Source organism: Cynocephalus volans, chromosome 11 (assembly GCF_027409185.1).
Source record: "Cynocephalus volans isolate mCynVol1 chromosome 11, mCynVol1.pri, whole genome shotgun sequence".
NCBI lineage: Eukaryota > Metazoa > Chordata > Mammalia > Dermoptera > Cynocephalidae > Cynocephalus > Cynocephalus volans.
The window spans coordinates 77,411,445-77,436,731 of record NC_084470.1 but is presented as its reverse complement, the minus strand read 5'-3'; the positions used below and the strand labels follow the sequence as shown (position 1 = coordinate 77,436,731).

General features: G+C 33.9%; 1 protein-coding gene across 1 annotated transcript; it reads left to right on the top strand.

Annotated features, from left to right (window-relative positions):
- The first annotated feature begins 1,709 nt into the window (after positions 1 to 1,709).
- Positions 1,710 to 25,253, top strand: TMF1 (TATA element modulatory factor 1). The gene is made up of 17 exons (XM_063114013.1): positions 1,710 to 2,057; positions 4,429 to 5,633; positions 7,123 to 7,226; positions 8,050 to 8,176; positions 9,482 to 9,587; positions 12,081 to 12,223; positions 12,472 to 12,638; positions 12,931 to 13,087; positions 15,730 to 15,822; positions 16,552 to 16,708; positions 19,915 to 20,107; positions 21,139 to 21,208; positions 21,437 to 21,529; positions 22,398 to 22,499; positions 22,773 to 22,925; positions 24,115 to 24,240; positions 24,986 to 25,253. The coding sequence occupies exons 1-17, from the start codon at positions 1,916 to 1,918 to the stop codon at positions 25,127 to 25,129; spliced, it is 3,282 nt and encodes a 1,093-aa protein (XP_062970083.1). The 5' UTR covers positions 1,710 to 1,915; the 3' UTR covers positions 25,130 to 25,253.
- Positions 25,254 to 25,287: the final 34 nt, after the last annotated feature.

The following is a 25,287-nucleotide window of genomic DNA, read 5'->3' as shown; positions in this document are numbered from 1 at the left end:
AGGTAAGGTAAATAACCACAGCAGGGAGGGGTATAATAAGATGAATGGTGGGGTCTGTGGCAAACTGGAGTGAGGGAAAATTATTTATCAAAAGGGGTGAATTTCAGTCTGATGCTTTCAGATGGAAAAAAGGAGGGGGGGGGCGAGAACTCCAGCAGACTGTTCCCTTGTTGGTATTCACATTTTTCAAAAGCAGCTGGAAATCTGGATTTTTGTATAAAATCTGGCTTTTAAATGTTGGTGCAAATTTATCTTTAACATTATTGGGTCGTGGAACCGAACATAGCTAACTTGATTAGGAAAGCCACCATTTTAAGATTTCTTTCTGTGGCCAAATGTTTAGAGAGTGCACTCAAAAGGTTATATGTTAAGTAATATGCACAGTGCACTCTGATAGGGTAATACTTTTAGTGCTTCCTCGGTGTTTTAGTCTATTCGGACTGTTATAACAAATTAGCATAAATTGGATGGCTTATAAACAACAAATTTATTTCTTGCAGTTCTAGAAGCTATTAAGTCTGAGATCAGGGTACCAGCAGATTCTGTGTCTGATGAAGGCTGCTCTTCTAGTTCATAGCTGGCGCCATCTTACTGTGTCTTAAAATAGTGAAAGGGACAAACAGGCATTGTTGGGCATCTTATATAAGGGCTCTAATTCCATTCATGAGGATTCCACTCTCATGGTCTAATCACCTCCTAAATGCCCCACTGATAGGAGGGTACTTCAGAAAGTTCATGGAAGGATAGAATTAAAAGATAATAGGAGGGGCTGTCCAGTTTACTCAGTTGATAGAGCTTAGCGCTGACACCACCAAGATCAAGGGTTCCCATTCCCCTATTGGCCAGCTGCCAAAAATAATAATAATACAAAATTTTCTGTGCACTTTTTGAAGACCCCTTGTCCTGGAGTTTAGGTTTCAACATACGAATTTTGGGAGGAAACAGATATTCAGACCATAGTACTGGGTTTGACTGGCACAATGAGTGTACCGGTTTTGTGAAGGGGAGATTGTGCCTTCTGCACCACGTGTTCCAGAGTTTAGGCACAATGTCCATAGGCGGTCCGTTGTCTTTGAGGCAAGCCCAAACGAAGGGCTTCTCCTTAAGGCAATGTTTAACACAAAACTGATTAAATGTTTGAGACAGTGCCAAAAGAAATTCGAGACCCAAACTTTTGCTAGCTCTTAGCATGTGACCTACAGACGGCCCATCATACGATGGTTCTACTTGTGATTTTTAGAAGAGCTCCTAACGGCTTATGGGGTTACAGTTTCCACTGAATGCGTATCAATTTCGCACCACCTTAAAGTCGAACCATGGTATGTCGGGGACCGTCTGCTGTGTTGCTAGCATTAAATGCATTTTCGGCTTACGATAGTTTCGAAACGTTTTTTTCCACTTATGATGTGGTTATCCGGGCGTAACCCCATTGTAACTCGTGGAGCATAGGTATTTTCTGGGAAAGAGCCCACATGAAAACTCCCTTATTCCTCTGTTGGTAGCCAGAGTATCCCTTGGGTGAGAACTATAAGCCGGGAATCCATCAACAGAAACTTCCGCGTTTCTTGGTAACTAAGTAACCCTGGGCTCCCGGATGTGACGTCAGTGTCTCTGTCTCCTGTTCCTCCTGTGGACGGAACTCTGGGCTCCCGGATTTGGTTGGTGTGTACGTGGAAGAAGCCAGCGCATGCGTACGCGGGGCCCTTCGTCTCAACTGTGCTGGCAGGGCCGGGAGTAACATCCTAGGCTCGGGGGAGACGGTCCGGGTCATGGCCACCCGCTGACAGGGTCTACCGAGTGGAGAAGGACGGCAAGGCCGTTCCACTGCACCCTTCCCCGGGCCTGTGGCCGGTCGGCCTGGCCTTTGGCCTTCCCGCTTGGTGCTGCCGCCGCCACTGCCGGCTGAGGAGGGACGATGAGTTGGTTCAACGCCTCCCAGCTCTCCAGCTTCGCCAAGCAGGCCCTGTCCCAGGCCCAGAAGTCTATCGACAGGGTGCTGGACATCCAGGAAGAGGAGCCCAGCTCCTGGGCCGAGACCATTCCGTACGGAGAGCCAGGTAAAGGAGAGAGGAACGGGGCCCCTGGGCTCCCGGTGTTCTGAACCAAACAGGTTAAGTGATGTAGAGAGGGATCCTGCCTCGCTGAGAGTGTTCTCGGGAAAGAATTTCTCCTCGGCCTCTTCTCAAATGCTGCTTTAGTCTCCAAGTCGATTTTTGCTGTTTTCCTGAGGGAAAATCCAAGCACAACCTTCCGGAACGTCTAATTGCTGCGCCTCTCGGGCATTTTTTGTATCCAAGGTCTGAAGGGTGTAAATCAGCAGGGACGAGAACAATCGCTAACATTTAGAGAGCACTTAGTACTCGGTAGTGCGTAATGTGTTTTGTTTTGTTTTGTTTTGTTTTAATGGCTTTCTCATCTTTAAACGAACTCCTCGGATTAAATTGGTTAGTATTCATGTTTTGCGGAAGAGGAAAATGAGGCTCAGAATGGCTAAGTAAATTGATCTAGGACACACAGCGGGGGAGGGCAGGATATGCTGGCGGTCTTACCTGCGGAGTCTGTGGCCCAAGATTTTTGAATCGTATCACTTTTTATTTCTGAGTAGCTAAGTGTCTGGCAGACTCGTTGGTCCTGATCTTTTCAGGACTCTTCAGTTACTTTTGTCTCTTAAGTCTAAGAAACAGTTTAGCATTTTGATGCGTGGGGTAAAGATTTGCAGGTTTGGGGGTTGTGAAACTTTGTGTGGAAAACAATGTTATTTTTGACTACTCCTTTCTGGTATCTATTTTTAATTTTACATAGTTGAAAAGTTGGGACCTAAATCTGAGGCGCCTCATTTAAAGATATTTTGGTCCATATGTGTAAGTCATGACTTTATTACTTTTTACAAGACGTTAGTTATATAACCTTGCTGGAGTAGCTCAACTTACTTGTTTGTATGTACCTTACATTTTGAATTACTAGACTTTAGAGGAGATAGAATATATTTTAAATGTAAGGACACTTATTTTCTGAGATCTGGGGCTTGAATTGTGCCTATTTTTAAAAACGAGTTGTCCAGAATAGGCTCAAGATTTAGTGAAATGCCATAAATGTTTATTCATCACCTACTATGTTATAGATGACAAAAAACAAAAAAATGACCATGGTCTTCAGAAGGGAGTAATTTAAATGGACGTCAGATAACCCGGGGATTACTTAAACCATTCTCCAAGAGACAAATTTAATTCCTGTCATTTATTAAGATGATAGATTAATCAGTATATACCTAGTTTTGCTTGTTCCTTTGCATCTTTAATTTTGGTTTTCTGTTTTACATTGTTTTTATATATTGCGCAAATGGATGCAAAACTATGTCTCCAAACTGAAGTTTCCTCCTATGTACTTTTATCATCCTAATTGCCTTTGAAGTCATATTGAAGGATAGACTTTACTATAGGGCTTGATAGTTTTGGGAGCTTTTATTTGATTGTGCTGTCTCCACCAACATGTAATTGTGCAAGATTTGTGATATTTCTACTTGGCAACTTTTTAATATAGAAAAGGAAGAAAAAATTTTGAAAGAAATGCTTTAAATATTTTAGCAAATATGCCCTTTTTTATTATAGGTTTTTTAGTAGTAATTATTTCTGTGACCAATATGATAATTACCTTCTTCCCCGTAATGTTTTCAAGAAAATTATAGTGTCGTTGTCTACCTTCTATATCAAAAAGCAATAGTTCTAAAAAATGTACATTTCTGAAATTCATAATGACCTAATTTCTGACATAATTTGGAATTTGGAAAGAGAACAAAACTTTTTCTTAGAGTGGGTTTGGAGAGTGGGACTTGGAGAATAGACTTGTCATTAAGTGGATGAAAATGAATTTGTTCTCTAGAACTTATTTTTCCCATCAGTTTAACTTGATCTTTGGAAAAGAACATTTTTCACCAGTATCTCAAGTTCAGTTTTTGAGTGTCTAGCTCATATCTATGTTTTATTATTATTATTACAAGAATAAAATTAACATGAAACTGACTGAATAGGTAGGGTCATTTTGCCATGACTGCACATAACCTGTAAGTAAGGATACTGCCTTCTATTGTGAGATGAATCGTATGTGTCTTGGAGTTATCATGGGTTATATAAACATATACCATTACTTAATTTGTTGTGGGAGGGAATAGCATACTTACTTCTGGTAGTCCAGGTCAGGTCTGGTCTCTTATCTGTGCTCCTAGTTCCTCTCAGGAAGATCTACACCAGTTTTCTTCTTTAAAGACCAAAGTTAACCCAGGAACTAATTAATGATGTAGTAAGCAAGGAGTTTAACAGCTGCGGATTACAGATTGTTTTCTTTTTTCTAAATTTATATTTATAATGATTGAAATATTAATATAGTAATATAGATATATATTTTCTTTTTTAATTTTTATTTTTGTCAAAGGAATAAGTTCCCCTGTCAGTGGAGGATGGGATACCTCAACCTGGGGGTTGAAATCAAACACTGAACCTCAGAGTCCACCAATAGCCTCTCCTAAAGCAATTACAAAACCAGTTCGGAGGACTGTAGTCGATGATTCTGAAAATTTCTTCAGTGCCTTTCTCTCTCCGCCTGATGTCCAGACCATTCAGAAGGGTCCAGTGGTATCAAAACCTCCAGCTAAATCTCAGCGACCAGAGGAAGAAGTGAAAAGCACCTTACATGAGTCCTTGGACACTGGACAGTCAAGAACTACTAAAACAACTGAATCAAAAGCAAAAGACTCTTCTTTGTGTGTATCAGGGGAAACTTTGGCAGTAGATGTTTCATCACCTAAAACTGAAGGCAAGCTTGAAGAAATTGTTAATAAGGAATCTGATATGAAGGTACCAACTGTACATTTGAAAGTATCTGGAAGTGTAAATGTGAAAACAACTACAGAAAATGTATCTAGTATGTCTGCACAGTCTCTCACAGCCGAAACAAAGGACATGGGTTTGGAACCTAAGGAACAAAAACATGAAGACAGACAGAGCAATACACCTTCTCCACCTGTTAGTACCTTCTCATCAGGTACTTCTACTACCAGTGATATTGAAGTTTTAGATCATGAAAGTGTAATAAGTGAAAGCTCAGTGAGTTCAAGACAAGAGACCACAGATTCAAAATCAAGTCTTCACTTAATGCAGACATCTTTTCAGCTTCTCTCTTCATCTGCTTGTCCTGAATATAATCGTTTAGATGATTTTCAAAAACTCACTGAGAGTTGCTGCTCATCTGATGCTTTTGAAAGAATAGACTCATTTAGTGTACAGTCATTAGATAGCCGGAGTGTAAGTGAAATCAATTCAGATGATGAATTGTCAGGCAAAGGATGTGCTTTAGTTCCTATTATAGTTAATCCTTCAACTCCAAAGACTAAGATAGTTGAATCTTTTGAAGGAAAATCAGAAGAAGATGTAAGTGAAACATTAATTATACCCACTGAGGAAGCAGAAATGGAAGAAAGTGGACGAAGTGCAACTCCTGTTAACTGTGAACAGCCTGATATCTTAGTTTCTTCTACACCAATAAATGAAGGACATGCAGTCTTAGACAAGGTGGCTGAGCAGTGTGAAGCTACTGAAAGTCACCCAAAAGTACTTTCTGAGAAGGAAGATGTTTGCAAGGTAACTGTAGAAAGTGGAAGGGGATTTTCAGATGTGGTTTTCAGAAATTAAACAAGTAAAAAAATATATTTTCATTGATGCATAATGATTTGTACTGATTAAAAAAGATAGGCATTTTGCCATTTCCGTGTAGTGTTATGGACCTTAAATCTGAAGAATTGTTGATATTATTTGAAATTTCTTCAAGGCAACTATGGTAGAATAAGTTGATGTTTCAATATATCCGAACATAAAAGTTTGTCTTACATCTTTATTGTTGAGTCCTTATCACCTTAAAATTCTCTTATGCTATACTTATTAGTGTGTCAGTTTGCAAAGGACTGTTTTCCTACATTAACAAATATCTTAAACTCCTTTGCAGATAGATGTGCTAAAGCAAACCTAGATATAGTTTTCTTGTATCAGAATTTTTTTTGCATGTACACATTATTTGTAGCAAATCTTAAATGAGAATCTAGCCTTCAGGTTAATTATTGATGCTTTTATTAATGCTTTTCTGTAACTAATATTTTAAAATTAGTATTTTAATTGATGCATGAGTCTGTCTTTTTTTATTGCTTTGTTTTCTCTTTATTTTTGATGTTGCCTGTGGATAGCTATCTCACATGAATGAGAAAAGAAAATGTCTGAGGAACAAAGGCATTGCTTAGGAATGACAAATTGCTTCTACCTAATACATATAAAAGGAAAGTTGGTGTAAATTCTTTAACTAACATTAAGTCACAGTTTTGGTTTTTCCTATGATTTTCAGATAAAGAAATTGAGTTAGGTCTGGTATCTGTAATAGACAAAGGTAAGTGATTTCTAAGTTAATCTAGACCCAACTCAGGTAAGATTTAAGTCTAAAAGGCACCCTTCTTTCCCTTATACACAAATTTATCACTGCTTCAGCAGGACCTAAAAAATAAGATATTATAAGCACTACTTTTTGTTTAGCTTTTTACTGGTATGTTCTGGAAATTTTTAAATTGCATGCCTATAGGTTTTCTAAAATTATTTTTTTAATGCAATGTATCATTCTTTAAAAAAAAGGGACATATTTGGGTTAAAGAATATGATGGAAAACAAACTTGTATATCCACTATCCAGCTAAGATATAGAACATTACTAAATGCTTTGAAACTCCTCTGACCCTTTTTGATTGTCACTTAGTCTACTTACACAAGAGTTTTCTTCCCTAGAGTAACCTAAAAGTGGAATTTTCTACATCAAAGAGAATGTAGATCTTCATATTGCTTGTTTTTTAAAGTGATTTATTAAATTATATTCCCACCAGCTATGTGATTGTACTTATTTATACTGTCCTACCACCTATGTAAGATTTCTTGTTGTTCTGTATCCACTGTGTTCCTGATATTGTTTTTAATTGTTTTTATGAGATAATGCTGTTTTATTTATTATAGTGATCGGGTTACCTTTACAACTTATCACCTGCATGTAAAAATGGTCTTTTTTAAAGTTTTGACTTTTATGTATTCTCTTTATCCAGACAGTTGAATTTCTGAATGAAAAACTGGAAAAAAGGGAGACTCAGTTATTATCTCTTAGTAAAGAAAAAGCACTTCTAGAAGAAGCTTATGATAACCTCAAAGAGTAAGTATTTTACAAATGTGAATAATATTACACATTTTGTGGAGGCCCGTATACTTTATTGTTATTTAAGAATGTTTTGAAATTAAAATGTTTTATAATTTAAGTATGGTTATTGAAAATTAATAGCATTGCAGTTATAACCTTACTTAAAAATTACTTTTCTCAGGGCCAGCCCGTGGCTCACTTGGGAGAGTGTGGTGCTGATAAAAACAACGCCATGGGTTCGGATCCTTATATAGGGATAGCGGGTTAGCTCATTTGGGAGAGCGTGGTGCTGACAATACCAAGTCAAGGGTTAAGATCCCTTTACCTGTCATCTTTAAAAAAAAAAAAAAAAAATTACTTTTCTCCTCAAATGATCTTTTCATTTTACCTTTGCCATTGAAGAGAGGTGTTCTGCAAAAACAAAACAGAAAACTGTTTTCCTTTATTATTCATAATCTTTTAGTATTAGAGATTTAAAAAATATATTTAAAGAAATTGTGATATTATAGTTAAAAAATACTGAGTATTGGTTTGTTTTAAGGAGGTAATTGGGAAAATGTGACACAATAAGAGTCAGAATTGAAATATTTTATTTTCTTTTTTCTTATTTTTGCATATCAAATATTGGTGACGTTTTCATTTTCTAATGGATTTTTATTGAGGTGTTCTTAAGTAAATTTAGCAAGTAATTTTTCTTTTAAAAGTTGATAGATCTAAAACTGATCTATAAGATATATGTAGGAGAAAATGTTATCTTCCTTTTGAGAACTGAATTCATCTTTTTACCTTTGGAATATATGATCAGAACCTTTATTCTCAAATATTATTTTACATTTAGTGAAATGTTCAGAGTGAAAGAAGAAAGCAGTAGCATTTCTTCCTTGAAAGATGAGTTTACTCAAAGAATTGCAGAAGCAGAAAAGAAAGTACAACTAGCCTGCAAAGAGAGAGATGCTGCTAAAAAGGTAATAGAAATTTAAAATTATATTAAACTATTTAGAGATAAAGATTTTTGAGGAATGCATTCATAATATTTTGATACTGGAAAAAAGAGAAGTAAAGTTAAAAGGACGCCATATAGTATATTTACATTTAAATTGTAGATTTTTTGATACATTTAAATCTTTAGATTTTTGATTGCTTTAAAAAATCTCAACAAATATTGCTTATATAATTTATAAGTCCTTGCAAGGTAAATAGCAAGGATCATTAGAATAATTTTTGTAAATGGTGATTCTATCAAAATAAATAACACTTAAATCTAAATGATACTGTATAAATAAAAAAAGTATTATCATTTGTTATTTTCCTACCACTTTAAACATATATATTTCTTCAAGTCAGAGTAATTTTAAAACATAAATTTCTAATGGCTACTCTCTCCCTTTTGGGAGGCATAATGTTGACTTATTCTAATGTAGAATTTCTCAATCTCGATGCTACTGATATTTTGGATTGGGTAATTCTGTGTTGTGTGGGGCTGTCCTGTGCACTGTAGGACATTCAGCAGCATCCCTGGCCCCTATCCATGACATGCCAGTAGCACTCTTCCCTCTGCCAGTTGTGATAATTGAAAATGTTGCCATACGTTACCGTATGTCCCCTTGGGAGCAAAGTCATACCTGGTTGGGAACCTTCATTCTAATGCTTCTAATTTGGAACAGCTGCCTATTTCAGAATTGGTAACAACCAAGGTTAGTAATTATTGCTTGCATCTCAGCTATTACTAATGACATTGTCTCAGAAGTTGGCTTTTCTCAGTTACGTTGCTTCCCCATTCTTGACCAATGGTGATGTTAATTTGTAATTTTTCTGTGTATACTCTTACAGAAAAGAAATATGTTATACATTTCCATCTGTTTGGCTGCTTTAATTAGCTAGTTCATTTCAGATACTAAGAATAACCTGAGACTAGAACCAATGTATTTCTGCCTTTCCCTACTGTACTGTTATTCCAAATGTAATGCTTAACCTGTAGAATATATGTATAGAAATAGTGAAGAAGGGTTTGAAAATTAACTTACTCTCATTTTTATTTCCATATTAAAACCTGCTTATATATCTGAATTTAGAATTTGAATGTCATTTTCAAAGCTGCTTTCTTAGTCTTAGTTAATCGAAATAATAAGTTTTGAACAAAACAGATTCTTATCAGGAATGTGATTATGGATGGTTTCTTTGGATAGGGGAAAAATAGAAAAATATGCCTAGAATGAAAGTAATTCTTTATGGTATTCACAGATTGCACAGATTATTTTTTTTTAAATTAGGAAGTCAAAAATATAAAAGAAGAACTTGCCACTAGATTAAATAGTAGTGAAACTGCAGACCTTTTGAAAGAGAAAGATGAGCAGATCCGAGGATTAATGGAAGAAGGTACGTAAAGTCTTTAGTTGATTATGAAAAATATTGTAAAAACAGGAAAAATACTTGCCACATGACTAGCTGATGCTTACTAATAAAAAAATATTGAAAGCAAGGAAGTTTTGGACTTAAACCACAGAAGTGGCAATTGACAGTTTTTGGAAGAATGGCAAGTAAGGTGCATCAAGACGGATACATGTGTGTAGCTTTTTGTTTTAGGAAGGTTAAAAAAAATAAGTCCCTGAAAAATAGGCAGAAATTTGTATTCCCCTAAGAAAGATTTTGTAACAGGTCTTAAGATCTCGACTTTTAAACCAAGATATTTGAAGGTTATAATTCTGGTGTTTATAAAGTAATGTCTGAATCCCTATCTTGGGTACTATATGATATTGTATTGTTCTGGCATTTGATAGTGAATTTTTCATTGTATTCATTTTTTACTTTTTTAATTATTAAACACTTTTGTCTCTGAAAAAGTTTATAATAGGGTTATAGAAATTAAAGATCCATCATGAGATAAATCATTACAAATTGTCCCTGAATTAATTTCTTTATGTAATAGCCTAGGAGAGAAGAGGTTTTGGAAAAGGTGGTCAAGTGAACTTCTCTTTTTCTTTCTCTTCTTAAAGTTTTTCTAGTTATAAGAATAACACTTGCAGAAATTTTTGAAGTTACAGGAAAGTATATGAAGAAATAGAAAAAGTAGATTATAATTCAGTATTACAAAGAACTATTTCCTCCAGTCTCTTTTTAACGCATTTTTAATGCATTTTTAAACATAGTTAAGATCATATATTTAATTTGTAATCTTCATTCTTTTACATCTCTGTATGCCATTAAATGCTTTGTTTATCATTATTAATGGCTCTATTAAAATCCATTATATGGTTTTACCATAATTTGTTATATTGTTTTCCTAATGTTGTACATTCATTTCTAAGGTGTTAATATAACAAATAGTGATGGGATGAACATTTCTATGCTTAAATCATTGAGTTTAAGTGAATTTCCAGAGAAAGTGTAAAGTTTGAGAACAATTAAAAGCAGTCATTTCATTTGAAAAAGTTAGCTTTACCCAACTTATTTTTTGGACTTATTCAGCTAATATTTATTGAACAGTTAGTATGTCAGATATTGTGTTTGATATAAGAATAAATATGACACACTCCTATCCCTTAGGAGCTTAGTTTAGTAAGAGAGAAATATAGGTACACATATAATTATAAAACAATTCTAAGTACTAAAATAGGAGAATGAAGGAAGAGATGATAAAACATAATCGTTATTATCTAAAGACATGTTGAAGTCATTAACTGCCCTGTGTTACAGTATTAGAGACTGAGGGGAGGGCTAAGTGCATGGTTTTATAACTTTAAAAAATTATTTAAAATATTAATATCAAATGTCAGTATTTTGGAATTTAGTAATTTAGTCAGAGGGTGGGCTCTTTTTTGTGTTTATTTAATGAATCTGTTTATCAAGAAAATAGAACAATTTTTCACTCAGGAGTATTTACACACTGCTTCCATATCCTCCAGAAGTATTTTTAAAACTTACAGCTGAAGAGCTGAAAAACTCAAAGCTGAGAGCACATTAATACAAGTACTTGATTTTTATTACCTAGATTCATCAGGTGTTGACATATTGCTACACCTCTTCCATGTCTTTATGCACACACATACGCTACCCTTTGCCAAACCATTTGAAGGTAGGTTACAGGTACCATAACATTCCACTACAAAATTCTTTAGTCTGTGTCTCCCAAAGGCAAGTACATTTTCCTTCACAAGTACAGTTCATAATCATACCTGAGTAAATCAGCATCAATTCAGAAGTGTAATCCAGCATATAATTCATCATTTGTCTTACTTGTCCCTAAAAGTGTCCCTGATAGTTGGTCATTTGTTCTGCCCCAGGAACTAATCAAAGTTTACCCATTGTGTTTGGCTGTTATGTCCTTTTAGTCTTCCACCAATCTAGGGTAGTTCTCTCTTCTTCAAAATATTGAAGACCTTGACAGTATCCAGGGCAGTTGTCCTACAGAATGTCCCATGTTTAGGAATTTGTCATTTTCTTCATGAATAGATTCAGACCAAATCTCCAGTAAGAAGTATCATAGGTGATTTAGTACTCATACATCCATCACTGCATTATATCAGTAGGTCAGGGTGTACCACAACTGGTGATACTAAAACTGAATGCTTGGTTAAGGTCGTGAGTACCAGATTGTTCATTGTAAAAGCACATTTTTTCCTTTGTAATTCATAAATAATGTGTGGGAGTGATTCTTTAAGACTTTGTCAATATCCTGTTCCCTAATATTCTTTACCTAATAATTTTAACATTTATTGATGATTCTTGTCCAAATCAGTTGTAACATTAGAGGTTACAAAATTGTGACTTAAAAAATTCTATCATTTTATGTCACTGGTTGGATAAAATATTCTATTCAGATTCTTAGGGAGTTATTATCTTTTGAATTTATATTTTCTCTACCATCTCCAGGAGAAAAACTTTCAAAACAGCAGCTGCATAATTCTAACATCATTAAGAAATTAAGAGCTAAAGATAAAGAAAATGAAAATATTATTGCAAAACAGAACAAAAAAGTTAAAGAGCTAGAAGAGGAGTTGCAACACTTAAAACAGGTGAATCGTAACTATTATTCTCTACATACATATAGTTATTACTTCCTATATGAAGAGTTAGCCATGGTTTATGGAGCATTTGGAGTGATTTAATGGGGTGTATCATGTGAGAAGAATTTGTCAAATAATTTCATAGATGAATGTTTAAGATTTTTCTTCATTGTCATAATACTTGAGATTACCAGAATACAGTTATTTACCATGACATCATTTATTGAAAAATACTTTTGTCTGTTTTTATAACAAAGGTTCTTGATGGCAAAGAAGAGGTTGAGAAACAACATAGAGAAAATATTAAGAAACTAAATTCTGTGGTAGAACGCCAAGAGAAGGATCTTGGCCAACTTCAGGTAGACATGGATGAACTTGAAGAGAAGAACCGAAGTATTCAGGCTGCTCTGGATAGTGCATACAAGTAAGAAAATTAACAAATATGCCACCCATTTAGTATCAGTTATCAGAGTAGGATGTTGAAGAAATACTTGTTCTATTTGTCTGATCACTACTAACATTTATAAACCTAATATATGAGTTTGTTACTGGTCAAAGCAAGTTCAAGAGAGAGTCCTAACTATAAGCAGTGTTTATTATGTGACGAACTTTTCCTCGTTCTGTAGATTTCTGTGGTATGTGGAAATTCCATTAATTTGGGTATGTAGTTAACTATATGTTATTTTAAATAAAAATTATCAATTAAATTTTTTAAGAGAACTTACTGATCTTCACAAAGCCAATGCTGCAAAGGACAGTGAGGCACAGGAAGCTGCTCTGAGTCGTGAAATGAAAGCTAAAGAAGAACTTTCTGCAGCCCTAGAGAAGGCCCAAGAAGAAGCTCGTCAGCAGCAAGAAACATTAGTGATTCAAGTAAGCAGTGGATGATTCTGCAAATTAAACAATTCATTAGCTAGTTTGAATCAAACCTATGTAGTGGTACATGTGTTAGATTTCCTTTATAATCCTGTTGGGAATTTTCTAAAGAGTACTGGATTGTGCTAAATTTAGTCAATTGTGTGTGTGTTTTTTAAACTGTTGTCAGTGATGCTTACTTTACACCAGTATTAATTTTTTTGTGAGTTTCAGACCTGTTTGAGAGTGTTATGAAAGCTAGGGACCCTCTCACCAGAGAAATGCACATGTGCACATAAATATTGCATATAGTTTCAAAAGAATCTGTTTAACTCTTGAGCTCATTCACAACATTTGTGGGAGTCCATGGACCTTAGTTGGATGAAGAAGGAAAACAGAATTTATCAGGCTTTGTCTTACAAAACCATCAGTTGATGGATATTTGGGTTATTTATATGTTTTGAGTATTATGGATAATGCTACTGTAAATATTCATGTACAAATTTTTATGTGAACATATATTTTAAATTCTCCTGGATATATACCCTTGGGTCATACGCTAACTCTATATTTAATTTTTTGAGGAACTGCTGAACTTTTCCATAGCAGCTGCATCATTTTACATTCCCCCAAGCAATAGATGAGGGTTTCTGTTTCTCAGCATTGTTGTCAAATTTGTTATTGTCTATTTATTCTTTATTCTAGCCCTTTTAGTGGATATGAAGTGGTATCAGAATGTGGTATTGATTTGCATTTCCTTAATGACTGATGATGTTGAACATCTTTTCATGTGCACATTAGCCATTTATATATCTTCTTTGGAGAAATTAATTTGAATACTTAAATCCTTGGATTGTTTTTTAATTGGGCTATTTATCATTTTATTGAATTATTAGAGTTTTCTATAGATTCTGCATACTATACTCTTATCAGATATAGGATTTGTAAATATTTTCCCCCTTTCTGTGGATCATCTTTTACTTTCTGGATTGTGTCCTTTGCACAAAAGTTTTCAATTTTGATGAAGTCCAGCTTATCTATTTTTTTCTTTTGTTGCTTGTACTTTTGGTGTCATATTTAAGAAACTGTTGCTTAATCCAAGGTCATGCAGATTTTCACCAGTTTGTTTCTAAGTAAAAGTTTTAGCTCTGACATTTATCTAGGTCTTTTGTATGTGGATACCAGTCGTCCCAGCATCATTGGTTGAAAATGATTGTTTCTTCATTGACTTCAATGCACTTTTGATTTAATTTTACATTTCAAATAAGTAAAACATTTACAAAGTTCCAAAATGAGAGCTGTATAACAAAATTTATTTCAGACAACATTTGCTTCCAACTTAGCCCCTCCCCATTTTCTTTATTTGCTTGTAGGTAACCATTTTATTAGTGTCTGGTTTATCTTTTCAGTTTGTAAATGCAAGAAAATATGTATATCTACACATTTATATATTATATATATTCATATGCATTCACTTCTACGAGTATTTTTTTGCATCTCCCTTGTCCTTCTTACATAAAAGTTAGTTTACGATTTATACTGGTTTATAACTTGCTTTATTTACTTAGTAAGATGCCCTAATGGTCACTCCATAGTAGAACATAGAGCTTTTGAAAAATTTCTTTTTACAGTTTTAGAATACTTCATTATGTGAAATATTTTTAGCTATTTCTTATTGATGGATATTTGGGTTGTTTCCAATATTTTGCTACTATAAATCATGCCATGGTTCATATATTCCTTGTGTTTCTGCCACTCTATTGCTGGGATAGTTAAAATATTAATATTTTAAATTAAAAATATATTACAATAATAAGGAAAAATTGGAAGAATGGGAGGTAGAGAGTGTATGGAGTTACTATTCACAAAATCACCTTTTACAAGTACTGTCAAGTTTGTGTTTTACCTTCTTGTCCTTATCTCTTATAACTGATATCATATAAATTACTTTATAGTTTTTCCATTTAAGATTAAATCATAACTTTTTAATATTTTTCATACATTCATCATAATTTTTAATGGTTATATTCATGTTGTATCAACATTTGCAAGTATAGATTGCTACTGATGAATATTTAGGATATTTCCAGTTTTGTTTTGTTTTTGCTAGTTTAGCTAACATTGTAGGGAATATCTCTGTATGTTTACAAATCTCCTTTCATAGAGTAAATTCTTGGGACTGGGATGAAGGTTGTGAGAAGGATGAGAAAGGATGATAGAAGTTTGGTGATTCTCTAAACATGTTGTCAAATTATTTTCAAAAAGGCTATGGCAGTTTACAATGTATGCAGCTATGTATGAGTGTAGCCCCTACTTTTATAGCTCATATAGCCCCTATCATATTCTGTCTTATGTGGCAAACATTTATGGATGCATTCTTTCTCTGCCAATATTGTATGGTAGTCACTGTGACTTGTACATATTTATATGCTTTTCTTTGACTAACAGAGTGCTTTCCTTAATAGGTACTGAATATATGTATAGTACTGGAATTGCTTGATAAATTGGATGTGTGATAATCATATGTAAAAGCTTACTGGATAGTATAAAGTATTATACATGAACAATAAGTAAATACAACACAAAATGTGTCGTTAGCAGGAAGTTATAGATAATGCTTTTACAGTATTTGTGACAGTGTATTGTTTCTCCTCCTACAGGTGGGGGACCTTAGGCTGGCACTGCAACGTGCAGAACAAGCAGCTGCCAGAAAAGAAGATTATTTACGCCACGAGATCAGTGAACTTCAGCAGGTACTATCACAGTTTTTCTAAACACAAATCCAAGAAGTATGTGTTTTCTTAGAAATGAAAAAGGACTCAATGGGATAATGTTCGTGAAATTGAGAGGATTACTACCACGCTTATTATTTGCTGTATTTTTGTGGCTCGTGTAATATAAAATATAAAATAGAGTGTACACCTTAAGAATATATACAGGACAATCCCTAATTTTGTTTTATAGAAAATAATTGTATCATGATAGATTTATTGTATATTCAGCATTGTTTTTTCATTTGTAATGGCTGGTTTATTAATTATCAACCTTCAGTTATTGTGGGGCAGATAGTCAATGCCCAGTTTCTATGCCACTATTCTATTAACTTTTAGTCAGTGAACATGCAAAGGGAAAAGGGAGAGGAAATACAACAAAGAAGATCTTTCTGTTTTTATAAATACTTAAAAATATTTGGATGAGGAGATAACTTACTGAGAGGTTTGGATGAACTCTTTTTTTTTTTTACCTTTTGGTAATCAAAGACTATCTTAGAAATGCTTTGTAAAAGAAGCACTTGTTTAGATACTCTATTATGCAACTTAAAACTGAAGGATTAAACAGTTAGAAAAATAATTTAATAAAAACAAACTATTCTCTCTTGTAAAAATAATTTTTTCTAGAAATCACTCAAAGTTTAGGTTTGCTAGTGTTTTTAGTGTTTTTATTGCTGTCAGTAGTAATGACTTAAGAATTTCATTATTTAGAGACTTCAGGAAGCAGAGAATCGAAACCAAGAACTGAGTCAAAGTGTTTCATCAACAACAAGACCATTGCTTCGACAAATAGAGAATTTGCAAGCAACCCTAGGGTCCCAGACATCATCGTGGGAAAAGTTAGAGAAGAATCTTTCTGATAGACTTGGTAACTGCTTTAGTTTTTATGCTTGATGAGAACCCCTTCTGTCTTGTTTGTAGAAGTAAGATAATGCTATGAAATTGGAATTTACTTTATCTGATAGTTATATTTTGTGTGTAACATGTAGATTTTTACCTCTTCTCTTTTCTCACATTTATTTTTAATACCTTAATTGTGACTCTTTCAAACCATTTTTTTCCTTACACAATGTATCAGATACTAGCTAAAATACTTCCATCTCATTCATTTTTACAAACTACTGCACTTGATTTTCCCCTTGTCCATTGCTAAATCTGACTCCTTTCTAGCTTGTCTGCAATACTGTAGGAGGTAGAGATCAGATATTATTCTAGGAAGTGGTAGAATTCCAAGAGCAGAGATAGCTCTAAGGAGGGTCAAGATCAAACCCTAGAAGAGAGATACTATGGAGTCTTTAAAATTCCGTATTCTGCTTCTTTACAGACAAGTCTCAGGTTATCCTTCTATGCTGTTAATAGGGAGAAATTTATTGTTTCAAGATGTTTCTCTTCAAGCACAGTCAGGAAGTGTATGTGTACACTAGATTTCCAGAAGCTGGCAAATTCATGAAAAAATTATGTATGCTTTCTGTGCCTAATACTAACTGTAATTTGAGAGATACCAAGGTATAGTAATAAAAACAGATCTAAATGGGGGTCAGGAGACATGGACTCAGGGTATTTTGTTTTGTTTTCAGTCATCCAGCCAAACAGTCTGGAGTAAGTCACTTACCTTGCTCCACTTTATCTGGGCTACTTCTTGTAAATTAGGAGGGGTGAACTAGATTAATGGCTTTCAAATGGTATTCAGTGGACTCTTGGATGTCTTTGGGGCTGCTGTCATGGTGAAAGGAAAGCTTGATAAATGAGGTATTGGGCTTCTCTAGGCTTCATTAATGAAAATAGGGCCTCCTTTGTCTATCTTGTTTTATGGGAGTTCCATGCAAGATTTTGTTTAGAAAAAGATTTATCTGCTTAAAAATAAAAAATTACTGAACTGGATGAACCTTCATATATTTTTTAATTTATAGGTATAAATTTTAGGTTTGTCATTTGTCTATGACAGTTTTTTTGTGACCAATGTGGTATGAAATGTGAGACAACTGAAATTGACACCTTCTGAAATGAATATTTATTAAGCAGTAAATGAAAGCTAGTACTTTTGTGGTTTAGATTGGAGTATCCTGGAGTATACCCTTGCGGATGTGTGGTATTGTGGAGGAATATAGGCAAAGCCACAGGACAAACATACCACAGAATGCCATTAAAGGAAGCATAGAAACAGTATGAAGCAGAATATAAAATGTAAAATAGAGGTATTAGTAGGTCTGCGTCAGTGGGGAAAAAATATGAGAATTCTTGCCTTGGTTAAATTTCAGAATCTTATCCACTGCTCTTTTTTTTAGTTGAAAAATTTTATTGAGATAATTGTAGATTCACATGAAATTATAAGAAATAATACAGAAAGGTCCCTTTCACATTTTGCCCAATTTCCCCAAATCTTAACATTTTGCAAAATTAATTATAATACCATAACCGCAGTATTGACATTGACATAATCCACTGATTTTATTCAGATTTCCCCAGTTTTATTAGTACTCATTTGTGTGTGTATGTGTGTGTGTGTGTGTGTGTGTGTGTGTATGTGTGTATTAAGTTCTATACAATTTTACCACTTGTGTAGGTTTGTATATCCATCACCATAGTCAAGATACTGAACAGTTGCAGCATCACGAGGGTCTCTCATGTTTCCCTTTTATAAACATACCTACCACCTTCTCAACACTCCCTTCCCCTGTCCCAAATCCCTGGCAGCCACTAATCTGTCCTTCATTTGTAAAATTTTGTCATTTCAAAAATGTCATGTAAATAAAATTGTATAATATGTGACATTTTGGGATTGACTTTTTTCATTCAACATAATTCCCTGGAGGTTCATACAAGTTGTTTGTATTAGTAGTTTATTCTTTTTATTACTGAGTGTATTCCATGGTATGTTCGTACCACGGTTTGTTTAACTGTTTCCCCTGATGAAGGATATCTGGGCTGATTCCAAGTTTTGGCTATTACAGATAAAGCTGCCGTGAACATTCGTGTACGTGAACCTAAGTTTTCATTTCTCTGGTTAAATGCCCAAGTGTGCAATTGCTGGGTCATATGGTAGTCGCATGTTTAGTTTTTTTAAAGAAAATGCCTACCTGTTTCCAAAGTGGCTGTCTGTGTGAGAGTAATCCAGTTTCTTTACATCCTTGCTAGTATTTTGTGTTGTCCCTATTTTTTCTTTTAGTTATTCAGACAGGTGTGTAGTCTTATCTCATTTTAATTTTAATTTGCATTTCTCTAATGGCAGTGATGCTGAACATCATTTCATGTGCTTATTTTCCATTGAACATCCTCTACAGTGAAATGTTTGCTCATGTCTTTTGCCCATTTTCTAACTGGATTGTTTATTTTTTCAGTGTTGAGTTTTTTGAGTTTTTTTATTTTATTCTAGATATTAGTTCTAGGTATATGGTTTGCATTTATTTTCTCCCAGTCTGTAGCTTGTCTTTTCATCCTCTTCACATAGAGCAAAATTTTAAAATTTTGAAGGAGTCCTGTTTTGTCAGTTTTTCTTTCTATGGCTCATGTTTTTGGTATTAAATCTAAGTACCCATTGCCAAGCCCTAGGTCCTGAATATTTTCTCCTATTTTATTTTCTAAAAGTTTTAACATTTTTTTTTTTTTTGGCAGCTGGCCAGTACAAGGATCTGAACCCTTGACCTTGGTGTTATCAACACTGTGCTCTAACCAGCTGAGCTAACCAGCCAGCCCATTAAAAGTTTTATACTTTTATGTTTTACGTTTAAGTTTATGATCCATTTTGAATTAATTTTTGGATATGATGTAATGCTAAAGTTGGAGCTCTTTTTTTCCCCTCTATGGATGTCCAGTTGCTCTAGGACCATTTGCTGATTCACTACTCTTTTATGTGTGCCTCTACTTTCAAAGTAAAATACTTTGGGAAAAGAATGATAAAGCAGATATAAGTTAAGATTGGTTTATTTGTCTCAATAGGCAGTCCTGCCTTAGGCAGTAAGTAATCATTTTTAAGTGTGACTACTTGCATCATTAAAAGTTTGAAGTCAGAATCGACTTAGTATCTTGTTCTCTCAGGTATATGTATATGTGATTTTCTTTCTGTCCTACAATCAGGTGAGTCCCAGACTTTGTTGGCAGCAGCAGTTGAAAGAGAACGTGCGGCTACAGAAGAACTCCTTGCAAACAAAATTCAGATGTCTTCCATGGAATCACAGAATTCTCTTTTAAGACAGGAAAACAGTAGATTTCAGGCCCAACTAGAATCAGAGAAAAATAGGATGAGAAAACTGGAAGATGAAAATAATAGGTGAGCATGTTTTTGGAGTGGTACTCTTGGTAGTTTCATGACATCTTAAAGTGTTTTTTTAAACTATGTTATTGGCTTTTAGCTTCATAGCACTGAGAACTAAAAGTAAATACTTTCAGTGTTAAAGACAAGGTCATTAGTAATAAGATTATAGCAAAATAGTATTGGGATTCACTGGACCTCATATAGGTTCTGGAAATTGTGTGACATGTTTTTTATGTATTTGCATTTTTCCAGGAAAAGCATTCATACATTTAATCACATTTTTTAAAGGGACCTATAACACCACAAAATAGTTTGGAGACCACTCATTGGAGTTATTTTTATATTACAAGGGTTTTGGCAGCATTCCAGTCTTTCTAAATAAATGTCTGGGTTCTTTGGAAACCACAAGCTATAAAATTCATCTATCTAAAATTATTTTATTTATTTATTTATTTATTTTTTGTCTTTTTCGTGACCGGCACTCAGCCAGTGAGTGCACCGGCCATTCCTGTATAGGATCCGAACCCACGGCGGGAGTGTTGCTGCGCTCCCAGCGCCGCACTGTCCCGAGTGCGCCACGGGCTCGGCCCTATCTAAAATTATATTAAGGCTGTGATTAGTATGTTTTTGCCCTCTGAGTTCTTTCTTGGAAATTGTACTTTAAAAAAAGCAGTAAGGTAAAAATGATTTATAAAGTAAAATATATGAACTTTTATAAACATTTTCATAGGACTCCCTAATAAGCTTTTGTAGAATCTGAATACATTATAGAATGGTGGTACTCAAAGTTATTTTTATAAAGTCTTTTTAAAAATGAAATCTTAACCCAGAGCATCAATAAAATGCACGAAAGTGGAGCTTTTCCACTTGCAGTTAGGCTTCTGATAGAACTCAAATGATCTGGAAAACTTGGATGGAAAATCACTGATGTTGAACTAGTAATAAAATGACTACTAAATATGTAACTGGAGTTCATAAAGTAGTGAATATTAAATAGTCTTCCCTATAATCTTTTTTGTTTTGTTTAATTCCCTCTGGTTTAATAGGTACCAGGTTGAATTAGAAAACTTAAAAGATGAATATGTAAGAACAGTTGAAGAGACAAAGAAAGAAAAGGTATTTCTCTTAGTGTTCACTCACCTCTTAGGGCTTACATTAAAGGATGGTTGGGGACAGTAGCAAACTAATGAGGTGATGGGCTGAGAAGGGTGATGCCACTGCTGTTGGAACTTAATCTTTAGTAGTAAAAAAATGAGTTTATACTTTATGCTCCTAACTTTGAGAATGACTTTATTATGATGGCATGATAATTAAAAATGATCTAACTGTATCTTTCCTCACTAGACACTGTTGAATAGTCAGTTAGAAATGGAAAAAATGAAATTTGAACAAGAAAGGAAGAAAGCCATTTTCACTCAAGAAGCAGTAAAAGAAAAGGTATTGAATTTTGTTGATTGTTTTTGGTATATTCATTTAGTAGCTGTTATGATTAAGCATTGATTGTTTTGTTTAGCTATACTGTATAGGTATCATTTTTTATGTCTAAAATCAACATAGTGATGAATTCTAGTAGTATAATCAGTGTCCTGCTGAAAGTAGACCCAAAGTATTTTGAGAATATCGAAAGCGATCTGTGATTTCTGGGATTCGAATTACAGAACCTCTTGCCCCTTTTTAAATGAACTTAATGGTCTCTTACTGAAACCAGTGTACCTCATTTGACCCTTGCAGTGACGAATTTAGGAGTAAAACTGGCTTGTTCACTTTCTTTCTTGGTTAATGAAGGTAATTTTTCTAAAGTAAGTTTTCTATATTTAAAGGATTGTAGTGTATTTAGAGTTAAGATAACGTATTAAAACTACCTACATGTAAATTTAAATTGCCTTTTGAATTTATTTGGAATTTTAAAAAAATACGCTATAAATAATATGGATAAGCCAGAAACTTTATGGTTTGTAAAACTCATTGATAATTTTATTTTAAAGAAATAGGTTTAATTGGTGGTATGTTATATAATATGAAGCAGTTAGTTCATATAATGGTTTCAACAAGCATTCTCATCCCATGCATAAAACAGTGACAAAGTGTGTCATATATAGATGGGTCCTGTGATGATTTGACCAAGTCTATCTGTATTTTTAATTACCAAATATCATACCTTTGATAAGACTTCAGAAACATGTCTATAACATTTTATTGGAAAATTGGAATGGAACTTTGTTCTCATTAATCCTAGAAAATGTTCTTGCTTTCTCTGTTTGTGTTTTTGCTCTTTAATCTGAATAGAATTTTTTTACTCCTTAAGGAACGCAAGCCATTTTCTGTTTCTAGCACTCCTACCATGTCACGCTCGAGTTCAATAAGTGGAGTTGATATGGCAGGACTACAAACATCTTTTCTGTCTCAGGTGATGTTTTATTTCTTACATGTGCTTAGTTGTCAAAGTGAATAATGACAAAGGGAATATTCAGATGGCAGATTGGCTATCACTGTGACCTTGCCATTCCATATGCTATTGTGAATTAGTGTTAATTGCAGTGAGGAAATATAGATGATTTTCTGTTTTTGAGAAAGTCACATACATATTAAAGCAAGAATTGACAGAGCCATTCTGCTGGAACCTGTTAATGGAACGCAATCTGATAACTAAATATCTGTATACTTTTTAAAATTAACATAGGATGAGTCTCATGATCATTCATTTGGACCAATGTCTGCATCAGCAAATGGAACCAATCTTTATGATGCTGTAAGAATGGGAGCAGGATCAAGCATTATTGAAAATCTACAGTCTCAGCTAAAGCTAAGGGAAGGAGAAATTACTCATTTACAGGTATTAGAAAAATTAAATGTGATAAAAGTCAATAAATTTGGGAGCCCAATAAGTAGCACCCTTAATTTCTACCTGAATTCTTAGCAAATTGAGAAATAAGATGAAATAGTGCATGTGAAGCCCCAAATATATCACATGTATTAGTGATAAAAGCTAGATGGAGAAATTAACCAAAGATAAGAGCCAAATGAACCTGTTAACTGCCAGAATTAGGCAGACTTACCTACCCTGTCACAGGAAATGCTGGGCTGGAGCAGGCTTACCCATGTCTTGGGGCTTGCCCAGGTTAGACAAGCATCTAGGAACAGAGAATGCTTACTCTTTTCGGGCAGCTCTTTCCCAATAGAAAAAAAAGGGAGTTGCTGAGCTGAGCATGCCCATTTCGTTCTTCCCAGATTTACCACTTAAGATAGTTGCTCCAGCTCTCCCAGCAAGGAATGAGTAAAGGAGATAAGAGAAGTTAGAACTATACCATTCTGCACATGGAAGGAAACAACATGAGTGGGGAGGGAACATCCTCCCATCTTATCTTTTTTGCTTTTTAAAAACTATGCAGTAAGAAATGTTAAAATGTTTTACATTTTTTCGGTGTTAAACTTGATACACTCAGAAGTAAGTAAAACTTTCTCTATTCCCATTATATGCTTTTAGTTCTATGAAAATATTACTTCTATGAAAATATTAATCTATTAAAGGAGAACTTGAATTGGCAAAAAATATTAAAATAACCTTAATACCTGATATGTTTTTGTAGTCCAGTATGCTGTACTTGAGAGCCATAATTATTTTTTTTGCAAGTGATGATAGCATCTGTCAATACAACCTACACAGTTGGGGCTGCATTAAAGTATGTTTTTGTTCCTCTGGATTCTTGTAAAATTTATAATAACTGAAATATATGTCATATTTTTAGATTAGAGAAAACATGGTTGTATTTTTCAAACATATGATTGGATTTTCTTTAGTTCTTTGTTTCTCTCTTGCATAGTAAACCCTATAAAGGGTATACATCTGTGGCAAGTTGGGACCCTTTTACTGTTGCTGTTTCCTTTTACTTAAGAGCTGGTTCAAGGCTATATGTTGACGTATAAATTTCTTTACAAAATAACACATTAAATATTTTTATATTAGTGGAAGTATTAAACAAGATATGTTTTGATTTAAACTGTTTTTTGGTAATGTTTCCTAGCTAGAAATTGGCAATCTAGAAAAAACTCGATCAATAATGGCTGAAGAGCTAGTTAAATTAACAAATCAAAATGATGAACTTGAAGAGAAAGTGAAGGAAATACCCAAACTTCGAACTCAGCTAAGAGTAAGTATTCTTCACTTCAGGATGAGCCTAAAGGATTTTAATTCAGTTATATTAAATCTCAAATTTTTGCTTTCGTGGTTTCTTTGAAAATTAAAGAGTATTCATGTTTGAGTAAGGAACTTTAAAGGTGAATCTTTTATCTTGCTTTTGTCATCACACATTGAAAGTATTTTTCACAATCACATTTAGTCCTAGTATAGGAAAAGAACTAGATTTTATTTGGCTACAGCTCATTTATAACATTGCATTTTGTATGACCTTAGTAGTATTTTGTTCATTGGTGTTTTATGTATCATCACAATGATCATATTTGTATGTTAGGAAGACACTATGAAGCCATAAATGAGAATATATTTTCTTTTGACTTTTCCTGTGGGCTAAATGCCAGGTAATACTTAAACCATAATGAATCAAAGAGACTAAAATTTCATCAAGTGTGTTTAAATTAGTGGGAGAGAAGAGAAACTAAGCCATATATGGGGAGAATTCTGGATTTAGTGGGTGATAAGGTAAGATTGACAGCTATCTAGCTTGGTTTTTATTTTATTTTATTTTATTTTTTTAATTCCTTTTTTTGCTGTTCCAACATAGACTGGAGTATGAGTTTAGTTTTTAAAAGAGTTGAGTATATACTTTTATTTAAATTGTGGTATATTTACTATTGACTCATTTCTGATGATATAAATATAGTACTAAGATATTCTATATAGTTATTTTTAAAACTGTAAACAAATATATTTTGCAGGATTTGGATCAAAGATATAACACTATTCTGCAGATGTATGGAGAAAAAGCAGAAGAGGCAGAAGAACTTCGATTAGATCTTGAAGATGTAAAAAATATGTATAAGACTCAAATAGACGAACTTTTAAGACAAAGGCTCAGTTAACTTCTGAAAACAATTCCCATCAAACTGAATGTAAACATTTAATATCTAAATACAGACTTCCAATAAATTCTTTCATAGAACAGAAAATGAGATTTGCTGTAGAGTACAAAAAATTTTTTTAAAGTTGTTTTACAGTATGTAGTAATATTTGCAGTTAA